We start from the raw sequence: 17,463 nt of genomic DNA, 5'->3' as shown, positions 1-17,463 counted from the left end.
GAAGATGTGGTATCAGTTCCAATGAAACAACTAATTCATGTCACAATGTGTAAAAAGTAAACAATAATAGGTCCACGTTCGGCCTTCCCCACGGAGTTTCGTCTCACAACGAAAAGCAACCTATAAAGTGCCCCTGTGACAACACCTGAACAACAGGCTCCTGACACGTGTATAAACTGCGATTATGAAGTCCCTTTTTGAAATAAATAGTATTGTATTCATGAAAAATTATGTTTTTCATTTGATGCTTCAGCTGGTAGTTTATCTTCTATTTGATGAATTAAAGACCTCCTGGGTAATTTTCATTAGTGTCTAACACTATAGTTCTTCCTTTTCAAGTACATGTGTTTTCCCCCAAAAGCAAGTTTTACTCATTATCTAACCATTAATATTACATAAATTATCATATTTCCTTTACTTTAAACAGTTAAACTCACCTGTTTATGACTAAAACGACATATTTTGAAATAATAATCTTATGCTGTTTTGCTATGTTGAAAGAGGCAGAATAGAAGAGATCAGAATTTTGGATCATCCGGAGGCAACCACAAACTTGTGTTTATCATCAGGATAAAAAGAAGGACAACCTGGTGTTTTTGCAGGACATTTATTCATTTCTGTACTGTTTTTCGTTTCCCTTTGGGCAAATAGCTCCGCGTACGTTCAAGAAGTTACCTGGTCACACATCTTTGGTTTTCTATTTTTTTTTAATTTAGCACTCAGATGAAATTAAATTGAGAAAAGCTCTTCGGGCGCACAGGATTTGTAAAGTTTTTAAATCACCGAAAAGATTCAAGCAAACTATAAAATGCATTACAAATATTCATGGATCTTCTGAAAAAAACAATTTTTGTGTTACTTTCAAAGATTTTCAAATTAAATTTAATTGAGTATCTTTAATTTCCGCCATTTTTGGAACCTCTTTGAGAAACAAGAACGAAGAACGCGACATATTAAAATGCTCTTCAGATTGAAATAAACAATTAATTTCCCCATAGGCGACAATGATAGCCTTTTTTGAGATACAGACTATAGAAAGTTTTTTTTAACAAAACCTTGCTAGAATTACAGAAAAGTTATTCGGACAGTATATTTTGGTCCAAAAAATATAGGTTCGCGTTGCTTTTCTTAACGTATTTTGTAACTATCTCCCATGCCTATCACTTTTGCACTTAAAAATACGTGTCTCGTCCTAGAGTTGAAAAGACATTTCATTTCCGTTAGGGCTAAGGAAAATAATTAGGCCCATGATATAATGCAAAAAGCACGAAGTCTCTAATAATAAAAAATAACGGGCGCACATATCAACCAATTAGGATTAGCCATACTTTTAATTCTGAATACCATGTTATGCTCATAAAATGGCTGCTCCCATACAATCTAATGATGTATTGTAACCTTCAGTATCAAATATCGGGAAGACAAAAACAATACTGGATCGACGCTGGTAAAACAAATAATCTGTCCTTATAATTTTATCACTAAAGCGAACATTTTTATTAGTAAAATACAAATATTGTAAAATGTAAGTAAACACTGAAGAGTGATGTATGTTCATTATCTCAGGGTGGTATATCGGTATACTTTGTATTTGACAATGCTCTTTCTGGTACCAGCTGTCACAAATTAAGAGATAAAACCTTTCCACATATGAAATTGACAGAATTTGTAATCCAGCCATAAATGAGTCATAAATATTTGTTAATGTTCATTACAGGCTCGATACTTTCCGTCATAGTGCTTTTGTATTATGGTGAATTTTTGTGTCTTGGATTTCGTTTTTGCTGGTGTACTGTGTGTGTATGCCTAGTTGTGTTTTTGTTTTGTTTATATAGTGACTACGATTATAACACAATACTGACTGCTGTTCCCTTATGTTTGACATTTTTACCTATTATGTCTGTTTATTTTGTTCACACGTAGTTGTCAATATAATGCAACTTTATGCGGGTATCATACACGTGAGAGGTTTAGTTAGCTACAAAACCAGGGTTAAATCACCCATGTTCTACCTAAAAAATACCTTTGCAAAGTCAGGAATATGACAGTGGTTATTCAATTATATAATATGTTTGAGCTTTTTACTTTGCCATTTGATTAAGAACTTTTCTTTGTGAATATTCCTCGGAGTTTGTAATTTTGTTATTTACTTTCTAGTAATTTTAACAACTTTACATTTTATTAATTTACAGAAAATGATAGCATCAATTAAATAAAGAATTGCAGACTATTGTTAGGAGGATACCATATACTTATAGAATAACAGTGAGTGAAAAGTAATATCACAAAAAATACCGAACCCCGAGGAAAATTCTAAACGGAAAGACCCCAAACTAATGACAAAATAAAATGCCTTGACTTGTTACAGGTATTTGAGGCAGTAGTGTTAATTCACTTGTTAGAAAGGTCACAATATTCAGTTAATGTGAAACGTGATTAATTTGAACTGTCTAATAAAGCAGTTGTATTTTTCTTCTAAACGAATTAATCTAGGCTAATAATGCGCGTTTCCTCTCTCAGTTTCCTCTACACAAGACAGTCAAGTCGTATTCAAATCAAAGCAGTTGGAAGGTCAAATCAAAAACGAATTGGAATAGATTACCTTAGCTGTAAAATTTTAGGAATTTAGGTCCACAATGCTCTTCAACTTCGTACTTTTATTTGGCCTTTTTATTTTTTTTGCATTCGATCGTCACTGATGAGTCTTTTGAACACGAAACGCGCTTCTGGCGTAAATACAAAATTAATCTTTGTATCTATGATGAGTTTATTTGAAAAACTTAATATTTTTAAGTTAATTTGTCAGATTTTGCCATGTTCAGTTATGAGATTGAAAACCTTTTTTTTTAACAACATAATTAAATATTTATTTCAAATATTAGCTTGTTACAATATCCTTCTGGTGTCCAATCTCCTCCTGATGTTTCCTGTTATAATCCACTAATCACCCAGGATAGTAATTTGTTGTAAAATATATATTACATTTTGTACATCAAATATATATTAAATAACATCACTTAATTACTTAATATGACTATTCATATGTTTTCTAATAGTTGCTAAAACATTACTTTTAATTTTGAAACATGCTTTTCTATTGAATTCATTGAGAAAAATTGAGAAAACATTGACATTTTTTGTCTTTTGATCAGATATGTAGTAGGCTTTGTAAATTGAAAACCCCACAATTGTTAAAAAAATGGTTAAAGTCAAAATATTCTTTCAGAAGTTTTGTATCCATATACTAAGTGTCTTAGTTTTATCTTAATATTTACAAATTACAAATATGGAACGCTTCACGAATTTGCGTGTCAAAAAAAGATAGAAAATCTTTGCTTTTCGAATATGAATTTGAAATTAAACAACCGGAAAGTTACTGAAAATAACAACGTCAGCAACATTTCATGTCAACATATGATAAGCGTTTTCGATGGACTGAAGTTGCGGTATTGTTGATATAATAGGTACCTTGTATAATTTCGTAATACATTTGAATTAAATAATAAGAAATGGAAAACGATTCCAATTGAATAACTTTTAAGTAATTATTAGTAAAACACCAATGAAATGTAATAAAAACAATGACATATTTCAAAACACTTTAAATTAAACTCAATTCAGCCCAGATCATTAATGTTCAAATTATAGTTAGATTGTTCAAATACAAACTTGGTTGTTATCTCTTTTAGTTGACTTTTAACTGAATTGACATCATATCTATTGGAAAAAAATAATGGTAAAATAAATAGATTAATACATATGGTAATCACATAATGTTGAGTAAATAATATGTTGATAGATATATAAAGAATGGGGTGTACGTCAATGGATCACCTGACCCATTGAATAGAAAACTAGGAGTTAATATACAACCTCAGAAAAGAAAGTAACATATATTATATATAAGGCTTTGCCTTTCTTTAGCATGAAAGATAAATAAGACTTGATCATGTTGATATTATCTAGTAAATCATAGATCTGCGACAAACAACACTAAATTCATAATATGACAATTAATGACGTTCCTAAATTGCAAAAGTTTCCTTATGTTGTGATAAAACTCAGGAAGACCTTCGCCAATTTTCGTTTTTCTATTTGTAAAAAGGTAAATAATGAATTCCAAAGAAAAACCAAAACGTAGAGTCCTTAACCAAATGACAAAATCAAAAGCACAAACACATCAAATGAATGGATAACAACTGTCAAATTTCAGACTTTTTAAAATGTGGTGGAAAAAGCCGTGTATGTTTTTTTTTAAAGTTTAGTTCTGAAGGATATATTAATAGAACGTCACAAAAGTTGGGACTGTTAACTGAAATAAAAGGAAATTGAATGTCGTTGCTTCTTTGATCTTCTTTTTTTTAGCAAGTGTATGACGGAATTGCTTGTTTTTCGGTAAGAGCCAAGACTCCGCGTTCAAGACCGTACTTTGACCTATAATGGTTTACTTTTACAATTTGTGACTTCGGTGGAGAGTTGTCTCAGTGGCACTCATACCACATCTTCTTATATCTATCATATGAAAACAAGAACAGGTCGGCAAAGAGAGGTGCCCACTTCGTTCCAATACGAATGCCGGCAATTTGTTGAAAAAGTCTGCCTCCAATTCACAATTTGTTGTCCATAAGAAAAGCTCATATATTCTTATCACTTGTTTCTTTGTGTTGCATATTTTACCTTTTTATTCACTATTTACATAATATGCATCATGGTATTCCAAAGTAATAAATTTATAACGTATGCTACTGTTTTATGTTGAAATACATTATGGATTATTTATTTTAGACAATTTTTCAATTTCTCGTGGTGAATGGCAGTACACAGGGTTGAGAAATCAAAAATTTTGATAAACCTAATTTCAGAAAAAAAGATCGAGATTTAAAATTATCTAGCAGTTCTTTAGAGTTTTTTTTATTATCCCCATATGGCGAATACCACTACGCGAGTAAACTGTCTCACAGTATATCTGAAGACCCTCTTTCACTGCTGACAACATTTAATCAATCTATGAACAATTCTTGAATGGAACATGCAGATGAGCCGGCAATGTACCGTTGTTTGTACGATATTTTGAAAAGCCAAGGTATTCAATACAAACAAGGTAAGTCTTCCGATTTGTTGCTCAATGGGGTGTTCATTGAAGCCATGGAGGATTTATGATTTGCCAAAATCTCATCTTGGTCAAATGATATGTTTTGTATTCTTTCACAAGACACTCGTAGTTCACAGCCTTATGTGTCTCTAAAAACGGACTTTGGTCAATAAGTCGGGGTATATATCTCCAAATTGATACGATATTCCCGTGCTTGCATTTCCTATCATGATTTTCTTGATAGAGGGTTGCTTCTCACAAGGAAGCTATTAAACCAAGAGTTCCAAATAGTGAAGTTGAAATCATCCCTTCGTAAATTTTACGGACGCCATCACGAGTTGGTTGACCGTTATGGAATAACCGTTTCACAAATGATATCGGATATGTTCCTTACGTCGTAACTACAATCTCCTTCCCTTTCATGAATGTGACCTACCGCATTAGACTATTTACCGGATCTGCTTACTCTTCCGGAGCATCTGATATCACCCCTAGTTTTTGGTGGGATTCGTGTTGTTTATTCTTTAGTTTTCTATGTTGTGTCGTGTGTGCTGTTGTTTTTTTGTCTTTTTCATTTTTACCCATGGCGTTGTCAGTTTGTTTTAGATTTACGAGTTTGACTGTTCCTTTGGTATCTTTCGTCCCTCTTTTCAACTTATAAATGCGAAGTTTTATCCGGCTTAAATTTTTGACCAACATATAACTCGGGCCAAAGTCGCGATTATGAAATTTTAATCGTCAAAAATGGTACACGGCTATATCATATATCATTTGATTCGGAAATATGTCTACTTTGAGATTCTTCTGGTCGTCAAAAGAAAATATGGTGTAGTTTTCAGAAATCTTAATCAAAGGTCACATGTCTTTTTCGAGGAAAAACAAAAATGAATATCTAGCTCCAATTCAAATACCCTCTTTACAGTAGAATGATTGAAAACTCGAATCTATTTTTCTCCTTATAAAGCGGAAACCCATCGTTAAATGAGATTTTCGAACACACGTATTCGACTTTACAAAAGGGGGGATAGTTTTCAGTTTACCATGATGAATTTTTTCAAGTAATTAGAACAACCACCGTCAAAACTTAACAAAATTTATAGAAAATTATGAACAAATATGTATTTTTTAATATAACCACCTAGTATACCTCAATGAAAGTGAAAACTTAAGTTTTAGCCATATACGTTGAATTCGGTACATGCAAAACAGACAACACAAATTATTTCAAAACATACTTATAATTGAGTTTTTACAATGTCATAAAGATTTCTATAAAATAAATTTGTGTTAATAGGAATATTAATCATTGTAAGATAAACTAACAACTTTAAAAAGATATGTTTTATGATAAAACAGCCTTTTATTCGTTCGAAAATGGAGAAAGTTTCGGTTATTCAATCCCAAACTAAGTTACGCTAGATATTTTTTCTATGCAGGATAGTTTAACATAGCACTAAATATACGTAACGTTGACCAGTAATTCATACCGCAAATGACTTTTGGAATGTGGGAACGTTATTACGATGATCAGACCCTTGCCTGGAATACATATGTCCGTAAGTTAGTGGAAGGTTTACAATGTAGCAAATCTCGAATGTCAGTTTTGGTCCATAGTGTTTAAAGAACACGACAAAATTCTTTAGTCATGAATCCTATGATAATATTGCAGATATGAATTTTCGACTTCGGACATTTAGCGTGATGTGAATTGCAAAAGAGTGGCACCGTGGTAAAATGTGTGTTTACTACATATAGCGAGTTTTTATCCAGCATCATTGGACATCAACATCAAAACATTTCGTCATTGAAAAATACACTTTGACAATATCAACCTAAAAATGGAGGCATAAAACAACTGAAAGATCAGTACACCGCTAGGACAAATGTCAAAAAACCTGTTTTGAAAGAAATGTCTTGTCCTGCTGCTTGCAACTCAAAATATCTGTAAACAAAAGTCAAGAAAAAACCCATATTTGATCAACAGTATACACTAACCATGATTACATGATTGACTGTAGTCTGCGGAATATTTCCGATTGTCGTGGTCGTTATGCCCTACAGACTGTTCTGTATAGTTGATTTGATATCAGAACTAGGGTTAGCATTTATATCGCACTGCTGATGGTCAAAAACTTTCTTCTGTGAATGTTCATGTAATTCAGAATACAGTTTGATGACTCCAAGTAAAGTTTATAGTGGATGTATGACAAATAAACATTAAACGGCCTTTATGTAAATATTCTGTTTTAGAGAATGAAATTCCTTGTCTTGATTGTTGGTTTTTTTTACAATAAATGCAAGCATATGAAAGAGAGACGAAAGATAACAGAGGGACATTAAAAGTCATTAGTCGAAAATAAAACTGACAACGCCATGGTCATATAAAGGAAAACACTCACAGACAAACAATAGTACACATATCAAAAACCCTAGATAGCCGTGACTTTGATTTCTTGACTTGGGCCGGCTGCTTTTTTATATGTATGTCTCAAAGAAATATTAGAGACAACAGCATTTTACTGATGTTTATGTTAAAGCTAGGGGAATTCCAAAATTTCAAAAAGAGATCAGTTCGATTGTGTCAACAACATGTAACCCGTGTCATGCGAATCAAAAGTATCAATATGTTACAATCAGGAATGGAACACATATTAATTGCAAATTTTCAGATCTGATCTGACACTAAGTATCTAAAAATCTTAAACCGCAAAAAGATATTGCTAGTGATTTGGGTCACGATAGAGCTTCAAGATAACATTATTCCTAATCCGTGATATGAAAACTTATTCTATTTCAGTCGTCAGTTCCTCTTCATAATAAAGTACATTTACGAATTTCCACTTTTGACACTCAGATGTCCCAATTGAAATAGAATCTGTTTTACCTGCCAGGGGCTCAAGAGATGACATCAAGTTTTCAGGATGTTTCGTGTTGATCTTTGGTGGACTATGTAGAGTTTTGTAGAATTTTGTTTGTCATTTACGTCGTTCTTCGACTTTTACCATGCTACTTTGATATTATCGTCGGCTAATAAGTTTTAATATCCCTTTTTAATCTGCGGCTTGTTTTAAGTACTCAGGGGGTACACCCCTGTTCATGAAGTTTGACTGACTCAACATGCACGAGCGTAGGGTATCATTTGATATATGTGCATATCAAACAATGGCGCAAAGGAGAATAGTACATTGAGACATGGTGAAATTGACAATTAGAAAGTTAGAATCGCACTACAAACGTTTGTCATAGATTTTTGTTTGAAGTCGTCAATCTGTTTCAAAATCAAAGAAAAGGTCAGGATATGAAGCAAACATTCTAGTTTCTGTAATATCCTTTATGACAAGCTAACTGTGGAATGTAAGTACTGACTGACTGATGTGTAGGTAAAAGGGAGACAGGAAATAATCAACATATCTGAATTTGAAATCAAAGAACTAAGCAAAATGGCTCCCTTGAGGTCTTTGAAAAGGTTCTGCATTTCAAATTGCAGTGCAAACTGTAAATACCATTATGTTATGCATCATTCGTATCCACTTTAGTTATAAACAATTTTCAAGCGAATAGCATGAGCCATAGATGTTCATGTATGAATGAACTAAAGTCACAATCATCCGCGCAATTTCGGGAAATTTCATCATTACACCAATCAACTGTGTCAAAACACTTCGATTTACTGTAAGTGGTAAAAAAGGATTAATTATTCCACTTCCGCATTTAAGAAATAACACTATTTTTATAACTATAATAGTTTATTCAGTTTAATTTTTGAATGTTTGCGTCTTTGAAATGTAAAAGCCAAGTTTCAACGCACTTTCTAGTTTTGTTATCTTTTGGGGATTTTGTCGGATCCCTTTTTTTTTAATTTAAGATTGGTCGTCAAACAGTCCTACATCTATTAGGGTAGACTATTCATTATAGACACTACACACTTGACATTTTATGGTACGCATATTTGTGTGATTAATACTATTCAAGCAAAATTGGTAATATTGATTAATCTGTATGGCAATTTAACTATTTTGATCTTAGCGTCACTGATGAGTCTTATTAAAAGACAAAACGCGCGTCTGTCGTATGAAATAATTATCCTGGTACCTTTGATACCAATTTACACACGAAATGGGTAAATAAATATGTGTCAATGTGATGGCAACCAAACGACCCTAAAACATAATTATATTTTTTTTTTGTCAGCAGAATTTTACAGAGACGGCAGTCTTATCATTACACGAAACTTCTTTAATGACAGGAAAAATACTTACTGAAGACAACCACTGATTGAATTCTAAAATCATTAATATTTGCCGGGTGAAACCAGCTCTTTTAGATCTCAAGCTCTATCCTCATTAATAATATCCACTTTGCTTGAATGCGTCGTGAGACGGTTTCGAAATTTCGAACTAAATCGCAATTTTTTTGGGGCGGTGATTCCGTCTCTAAACCGTAAGTGATTTTTGTCTCGCTCATATTTTGCGTGATTCATAAGATTTATATATTTTAGAAGGTACAAACCAATTTATACACACAATACTGACTAGATAAACAGGATATTAACCATATACTTTATGGCGGATTAAATATCTTTAAAACCAGGTTGGACCAACCAATTTGGAAATACCTTTACCAAATATAACGGCCATTTTTCATTCATTTCGTTGGTTTATAAAGTTTGAATATAGTAACTTGTATTGACAACACCATTTTGATTTACCTTGGAGTTCTGTATTTTTGTTACATTTTTTTAATTAAAAACATCAACATTGCGATTAAAAGAGTATAAACAAACAAATACTAGTATCTCAAATAAAACAAAAATACATTACTTTCAAACGTTGAATGAAAAAAGTGTGTTATTAAATATATAAATTCGCTGAACAAAAAATTTCTAACGCAAGTTTAAAGATCTAACATTGTGTGGCTACAAACATATATATGTATAAATCAAAAGATATAAGAAAACTTTATACATTTTATTAAAGTAAAATGTCACACAACAATTATTACAATTAGTTTTAAAAAGCAGACGTATACATAAAAACCAGGTAGGCGTTACATAGACAAAACAACAGCACAACAAAGTTATCTTGTATATCATCGACTCCAGCCATTAATCATATAAGTTTTTATTAAATTGGGTACAGGACAAAACAAAAGCGTAGCGTAAATTCCAAAAACAAATGCCCTCCATTTATAATAGCGAGTAAATAAAATTCAATATTTAAAAATTTCTTTTAGTAAAAACATCAAGTTCTTATTTTCTTTCGTTTTCGTTTAGGCAATGTTTTTATTTACTTTTTACATTGATTGCGAAGGAAATTATTTATTTTAGGGTACTATGATACTAAAAAACAAATTACATGTAAATGTAAATAACTTAAATATTGATTAAAGATATTAGGAAAGATCAATTCATTTTATTATTTGCATGGTAGTTAAATGTCTTACCATACAGTTTGAATTTCATGTCTCGTTTTCTTTATGTAGAAGCTTCATATAACTTTTTTGGGGTCTATTCCAGAAGTGAAAGGATGATGGGTATGAAATCAAAAGACATCTCCAGGTCAACATACAGTCTTCAGTGACTATTAACATCGTTGTCAATATAATGGAATTTGATGTGACTGTAATTCAAATGAGAGGTTTAGCTAGCTATAAAACCAGGTTCAAACCAGCATTTTCTACATAGGAAAATGCCTGTACCACATCAGCAATATGGCAGTTGTTATCTATTTGTTTGATGTGTTTAAGCGTTTTATTTTGCCATTTCATTAGGACCTTTCCTTTGTTAATTTTCCTCGGAGTTCAGTAGTTTTGTTATATTACTTTTTCTTTATATATATTTTGTCTATGTTAGCAGGTTATTTTTTCAAAAGTTAATTTATTGAGTCTTGATAAGTGTTTACGTATTTACATACAGAAAGAAAGCCACAAGAATTATTACAATAATTGCATATGAGGAAAATAAAAACAACTTGTCGAGAAAATTAGATGCATTTTTTCCATTATAGAGTTGTTTCTCTTTTTTCTCACAGCCCATAGGAGTAACGTCCTGATTCTTTGTCTTCCTGTTCAGGAAAAATTTCATAATCCTTCCAGGGAAATATTCTTCTTCGTAGTATAGCTTGGTTGTTATAATGACAGCCACTACCGTTAATCCACTCATCAACATGATAATTATCATAACAATCAACAGGAAACACATTGGATTAGAGGATGCTGGGATTGATGCTGAAACAAGCGTTAAAAATATGGCGTACGATAAAAGTACTGTCATCGCTAAGGATATACGCTCTCCTGATTCTACCGGAAGTAAAAACACTAGTGGATTGAGCAAACACAACAGAACAGTCGGTAGAACAATCATTACTATATAGTACACTGGTTCGCGTTTTAATGATAGACTCATAAAAAACCTATAATAACCTCTTGGATCTAGTTGAGCATAAGTGTCTCCATTTACCACTTCCCAATTTGAGTTTTTTGTGTAGTAATCTAGATTTACTTCATCAAATGACGATATTATTTTGTAAGTACCAGCATGTCCATTCCAAATAATAAATTCCAATTTGCATGGTTGGGTATCAAGAGGAAATTTTGAAATATCAGTTTGACATTTTGCTTCTAAAATACTTCCCGGAGAATACTGAACTAATCCGCTGCTATTTATAAATACTCTAAAAGCAGAATCAAAACCAACAGGTTCAAACTCTTTTGCATTATTTATCAGATAAACCCACGGTAACCATACATCTGTAGAATCCACTTCCAATGAATATGTATTTCCATAATCTTCAGGATTCCATGATAACGATGTGTCTGTCCATACCACTGATAATCCTCCTGTTAGAACGAGTGTTTCCTCGATCTCTCTAAAAGAATTGATAGATAATAAATAGAAAGCCAGTGATATTTCTATTGGTTCTGAATGATTGTTTACAGGTTTGATATTTCTCCTGTAACTACTGAAAAGATTATCATATAGTTTTGTCACATTTTCTAAGGTTTGTTCCAAACTTGGCAAAAGAAACTGGAGTAATACCATGAAGCAGAATATGAAACGAGCCATTTCTTATGTTCGTCAAGTTCAAGCAGTTACACATTTAATGGTAAATAAAAGTTGCATTACACAGACTGATACACACAGATATGAATTAAGCGTTTAAATATGGTTCACAAATAATATTGTTGACGTATATAACACTGTTTAATCTCTTTTCAAAGTTTAAATACCGTAAAATGCATATCTCGTTTGAAGGAACATTGCCTTTTAAATATCTTAAGACAATTATATACGTAATGACGTTTATATACTGAAAGAAGCTTCAAATGTTTTCGCATTGTAATAATTGATGATTGGCTTTCATTAATACGTGCTCATATAAAGATTCATTTATTATTGGATTCCAATTGCAATTCTACCAGTGTGATTGGGCACGAAAGGTTAATTAGCATTTCTATAGGAATGTTACTTTTTTAATGGAAAACGAGAGATTAACTCAACTTTTGTGTACAATGTTTCAATAGTCGTCATGTATTGGTGTAACCCCTATACGGGTGTTATTGTCGTTCTTGGTTGCTAAATCCAATTCTTTTAAGTATCTGTCTTTATCAAATTCATGTTGGTTCCAGTTGATTCATGATTTATGTTATGTTCTCTCTTTAAATGTCTTTATATTTTTTTTTAATTGTAGCATTGGAAACATATTGTCAAGTGTTTATTCATTAGATCATTTGTTACCCATGAAATCACCAAAACATCATAATTGCTAAATAATCCTTGTAAATTGAAAATCAAGGAAAGTACAATGGAAATAAAGTTAATTTATAAGTTAGAAGTTTTACAATGTTGAAAGTCATGACATCAATAAACAATTCAAAAAATGGGGAAAATATATTTTTTTTTAATTTGACCATGTAAGAATAAGATAAAATTCTATATCATATGTTGTTAATTACTCAATTTTTTTCTGTCACATAAGTAATGTTGATTATATTGATACAATATTTTTGCATATCAAACAAAGGAAAACTACGAATGTCCTCAGTCATATGTTGCGCTGTTGTGGTTTGTAGATTTTATTTGTTTTCTTCTTTCAGACATGATATTGCATTTCTGTTTTGACATGGAACTCTATGTTCTTTAAAAAAAATCGTCAGTCCAAGTTGTCATTCGATATACTCTTTAATTGATCAAGACCCATTGGTGGCCTTCTTTACTAAATGCGGGTTGTTTTCTCTTTGACACATTTCCCATTTCCATTCTCAATTTCATACATAAGTTGTACAATAGATAGGTCATGTATTCTTGCATTCAATATATATTATTAAAGAGCACTAGCTGTTGAATTCTCATATTGCATTATAACATATTAAAACATTTATTCAAAAAATAAAAAGTATAAAATATGCAAGGTACAAGGCATGTGCTCGATAATATGTCTCATCGTTTTGTGTGTATTTAAGTCTAGACGCCATCTAATTTACTTTCGAGTTGACCTTCGAAAACTTCCGATGATTATATAAGTGATGTAAACATAATAATAGATGTAAATAGGTAATGAACTCGTGCAATTTGATTTTTCTAGGTCTGTTTAATTTCATATTATAGGTTTAAGATATATAAAAAAAATCCTCGTTATTACCTGTATAACAATGAATTTTGTGAAGCAAATATCTTACCAGAAGTTTTTACTTCCAATGTTGACATTAATTTCCTTTTACTAACTAGTCATGCACGATTCATGTGTTATCCATCTCTTACTAAGGGGTTAAAGTGACGTTTACATGAATATGGATTCAACTAGGTCGATTTGTTCACTTGCAAGTACCTTTCATTAATGGATCATAATTATTTATTTTGTATTTTGTTGATATAGCTCCTTTAAAGTCTTCTCCGGATATAACATTTGTTATTCTATATACTGTAAAAAAAACTAATGTTCCAAAAGGATTTACTTTCGCGACTTTCGCGAGCAGTAAAACAACGTGAATATAAATGGTCGCGAACTTGTATTTTTCTCTATATAACTGCATATTAAGCAAATTTGAAAATACGATACTTAATCACCTCTCAATAGGCTAATCAAAGCTAAGACAGTTTACAGTAACGCAATTTCTATATGTACATGAACATGTAGAAAGACTAATAACTAGATACAAGATTAACAGTAATTTTTGGCTTAAATGTAGATAAAGTCTACAATATTCTATAAAAATCCCTTATAATAAATATGAAATAAAATTACTTTATATGCATCCAAGGTACAAGATGAATGTAACTTTAGTTTGCAACATATTTAAGTACAATATTTTTCTTTGTTGATCAGGTAAAACAGAGGAGAAAGATCCAAACTCAAAAATCAAAACCAAATTGATAATGCAATGTTAAAAAATGACAAAAAGGCAATTCATTAAGCACAAGAAAGAAAACTAATTGACTAAAACTAAAAAAACGGGGGTGATATCGAGTGCTTCGGAAGATGTAGCAGATATTACTCCCATTGTGTTGATCATTCAAGAATAAATTCGGTGATAAGTCTAATTCACCACAATGTGATATTGTTTATCAGGTATATTTGTTGAGTTTGGAGGATTTATATTTCAACAGAGAGTCGGTATTCCAATGGGTACTAATTGTGCACCCCTACTGGCCGATTTGTTTTTGTACTCGTATGAAGCAGAATTCATTCAGAACCTTCTAAAAGACAAAAAGAAAAAGCACCTTGCAAAATTCTTTAATTTTAGTTTCCGATATATTGATAATGTTCTATCATTGAATAACCCATATTTCAGCCAATACTTATATCTCATATATCCCAGCGAACTTGAAATTAAGGATTCTACTGATAATAGAAGGACTACTTCATACCTTGATCTTTTCCTCAATATTGACGCAGATAGACGACTTCACACGAAAATCTATGATAAACGGGACGATTTCAACTTCCCAATTATCAATTTCCCATTTCTCAGCAGTAACATACCCTCTGCCCCTTCGTATGGTGTTTACATATCACAATTGATACGTTATTCTCGTGCATGTTCACTCTATACGGACTTCAAATACAGAAGTGTGCTCCTTACACAGAAACTGCTTCAACAAAGTTATGAGAAGGACAGATTAAAATTTTATGGACACCATCACGAATTAATTGATCCATATGATGTGTCTTTGACCAAACTAGCTAAGGACATTTTTACCACATGGTAGATTGTGGTTTGTCATTACGTCGTCTAATCTTTTAATTACCGAACGTGACTTATTCCCGATTGTGACTGTTTTGCTGAGTGTGAATTCGCATTACTATAAGACGTGTTACGGTACTTATCTATCCCAAATTCATGTATTTAGTTTGATGTTATATTTGTAATTTTCATCAATTGATCCATTTTTGTCAAATTGGTTGACGTCTTTTCTATTAAATTCATGTGTTATGGTAAAGAAAATTAATCACCTCTTTCATTTACTAGTTTTGATTTTGTTCAACGTAATCTGTACGATTTTTATGTTTGAAGTTAGATTCAAAACAAACCAGACATATATAATATATATATATTGCTATTGATTAGTGTTGCAATGTGCATTGTGTTTAAATGTAATATCAGTATTTAGTTCTATTATAATCTTAAATCAATCCTATTTCTATCTTATTTTTTAGACATAATTTTTCAAATATGACGTCATATTTGTGCTGTTTCAGAAATTCACATGTCTGCATGGAGTAATATTGTGCCATTTCACCACCTCGTATGTCGGGTGTGTCTATTTTCTGTGTTGGTCTTCAATGTATTATGTATTCGGGGTTTGTTTTCTGTAATTAATTAAGACGTCAGTTTTATCATGTAAATCTTTTATATTCATTTGATAAAATTTACTGTTTGCAATAGCATAAATTGTTCTATAGTTTCAACCCACCATTTTTTTTTCTTTAAAAATGTCCTGTACCAAGTCAGGAAAATGGCCATTTTTATATCATAGTTCGTTTCTGTGTGTGTAACATTTTTACGTTGTGTTTCCGTTGTGTCGTTTGTTTTCTCCTATTTTTGAGTGTGAATTCAAATTACTTTAATTTAAGACGTGTCACGGTACTTTTCTATCCCAAATTCATGTATTTGGTTTTGATGTTATATTGGTTATTCTCATCGGATTTTGTCTAATGCTTATTCTGTTGCTGTGTGTGTTACATTTTAATGTTGTGTCGTTGTTCTCCTCTAAAATTTAATGCGTTTCCCTCAGTTTTAGTTTGTTACCCCAATTTGTTTTTTGTCCATAGATTTATGAGTTTTGAACAGCGGTATACTACTGTTGCCTTTTTTATCAACAACTCCAACCAATAATCATTTAATATAAAAAAGAAGAAGTGGTATGATTGCCAATTAGACAACTATCCACAAAAGACCAAAATAAAACAGACATTAACAACTATAGGTCACCGTACGGCCTTCAATAATGAGCAAGCCCATACCGCATAGTCAGCTATAAAAGGCCCCGATAAGACAATGTAAAACAATTCAAACGAGAAAACTAACGACCTTATTTATGTAAAAAAAAATGAACGAAAAACAAATATGTAACACATGAACAAACGACAACCACTGAATTACAGGCTCCTAACTTGGGACAGGCACATACATAAATAATGTTGCTGGGTTAAACATGTTAACGGGATCCCAACCCTCCCCCTAACCTGGGACAGTGGTATAACAGTACACCATAAGAACGATTTAAGTATTTATTACGTTGGGTCCAGGACCCAAAAAAATCTAAACATAAGTCCCGGAACAAATGTCCCTCATTTATAATTACCAGTACATAAAATTTTATATTTTGAAATTCCATTTAGTAAATATGTCAAGTTCACCTTTTCTTCTTTTTTTCTTTAAGTCAACGTTTTTTATGTACTTTTTACATTGATTGCGACGACAATTATTTGTTTTTTGGTACTATAAAATTGATTAAAGATATCAGAAAGGATCAATTCATTTTATTATTTTAATGGCAGTTAAATGTCTCACTATACAGTTTGAATTTCATGTCTCGTTTTCTTTACGTAGAAGCTTCAAATCACTTTTTTTTTGGGTCTATTTTAGAAGTGAAAGGATGATGGTTATGGAACCAAAAGACATCTCCAGGTCAACATACAGTCGTCAGTGACTATTAACATCGTTGTCAATATAATGGAATTTGATGTGACTGTCCTACAAGTGAGAGATCTAGCTTGCTATAAACCCAGGTTTAAACAACCATTTTCTTCATAGGAAAATGCCTGTACCAAGTCAGAAATATGGCAGTTGTTATCGATTTGTTTGATGTGTTTGAGCTTTTGATTTGATGAGAACCTTTCCTTTAGGAATTTCAACTCGGAGTTATGTTT

General features: G+C 31.8%; 1 protein-coding gene across 1 annotated transcript; it reads right to left on the bottom strand.

Moving 5' to 3' along the window:
- Positions 1-10,988: 10,988 nt before the first annotated feature.
- On the bottom strand, positions 10,989-12,155 carry LOC139492726 (neuronal acetylcholine receptor subunit alpha-7-like). The gene has a single exon (XM_071280879.1). It carries the CDS (start codon positions 12,153-12,155, stop codon positions 10,989-10,991), a length of 1,167 nt encoding a protein of 388 aa, XP_071136980.1.
- Positions 12,156-17,463: the final 5,308 nt, after the last annotated feature.

This window comes from Mytilus edulis, chromosome 10 (assembly GCF_963676685.1).
Source record: "Mytilus edulis chromosome 10, xbMytEdul2.2, whole genome shotgun sequence".
Lineage (NCBI taxonomy): Eukaryota > Metazoa > Mollusca > Bivalvia > Mytilida > Mytilidae > Mytilus > Mytilus edulis.
Note: the sequence above shows the minus strand (reverse complement) of the source record. Positions and strands in the feature narration are given on the sequence as shown.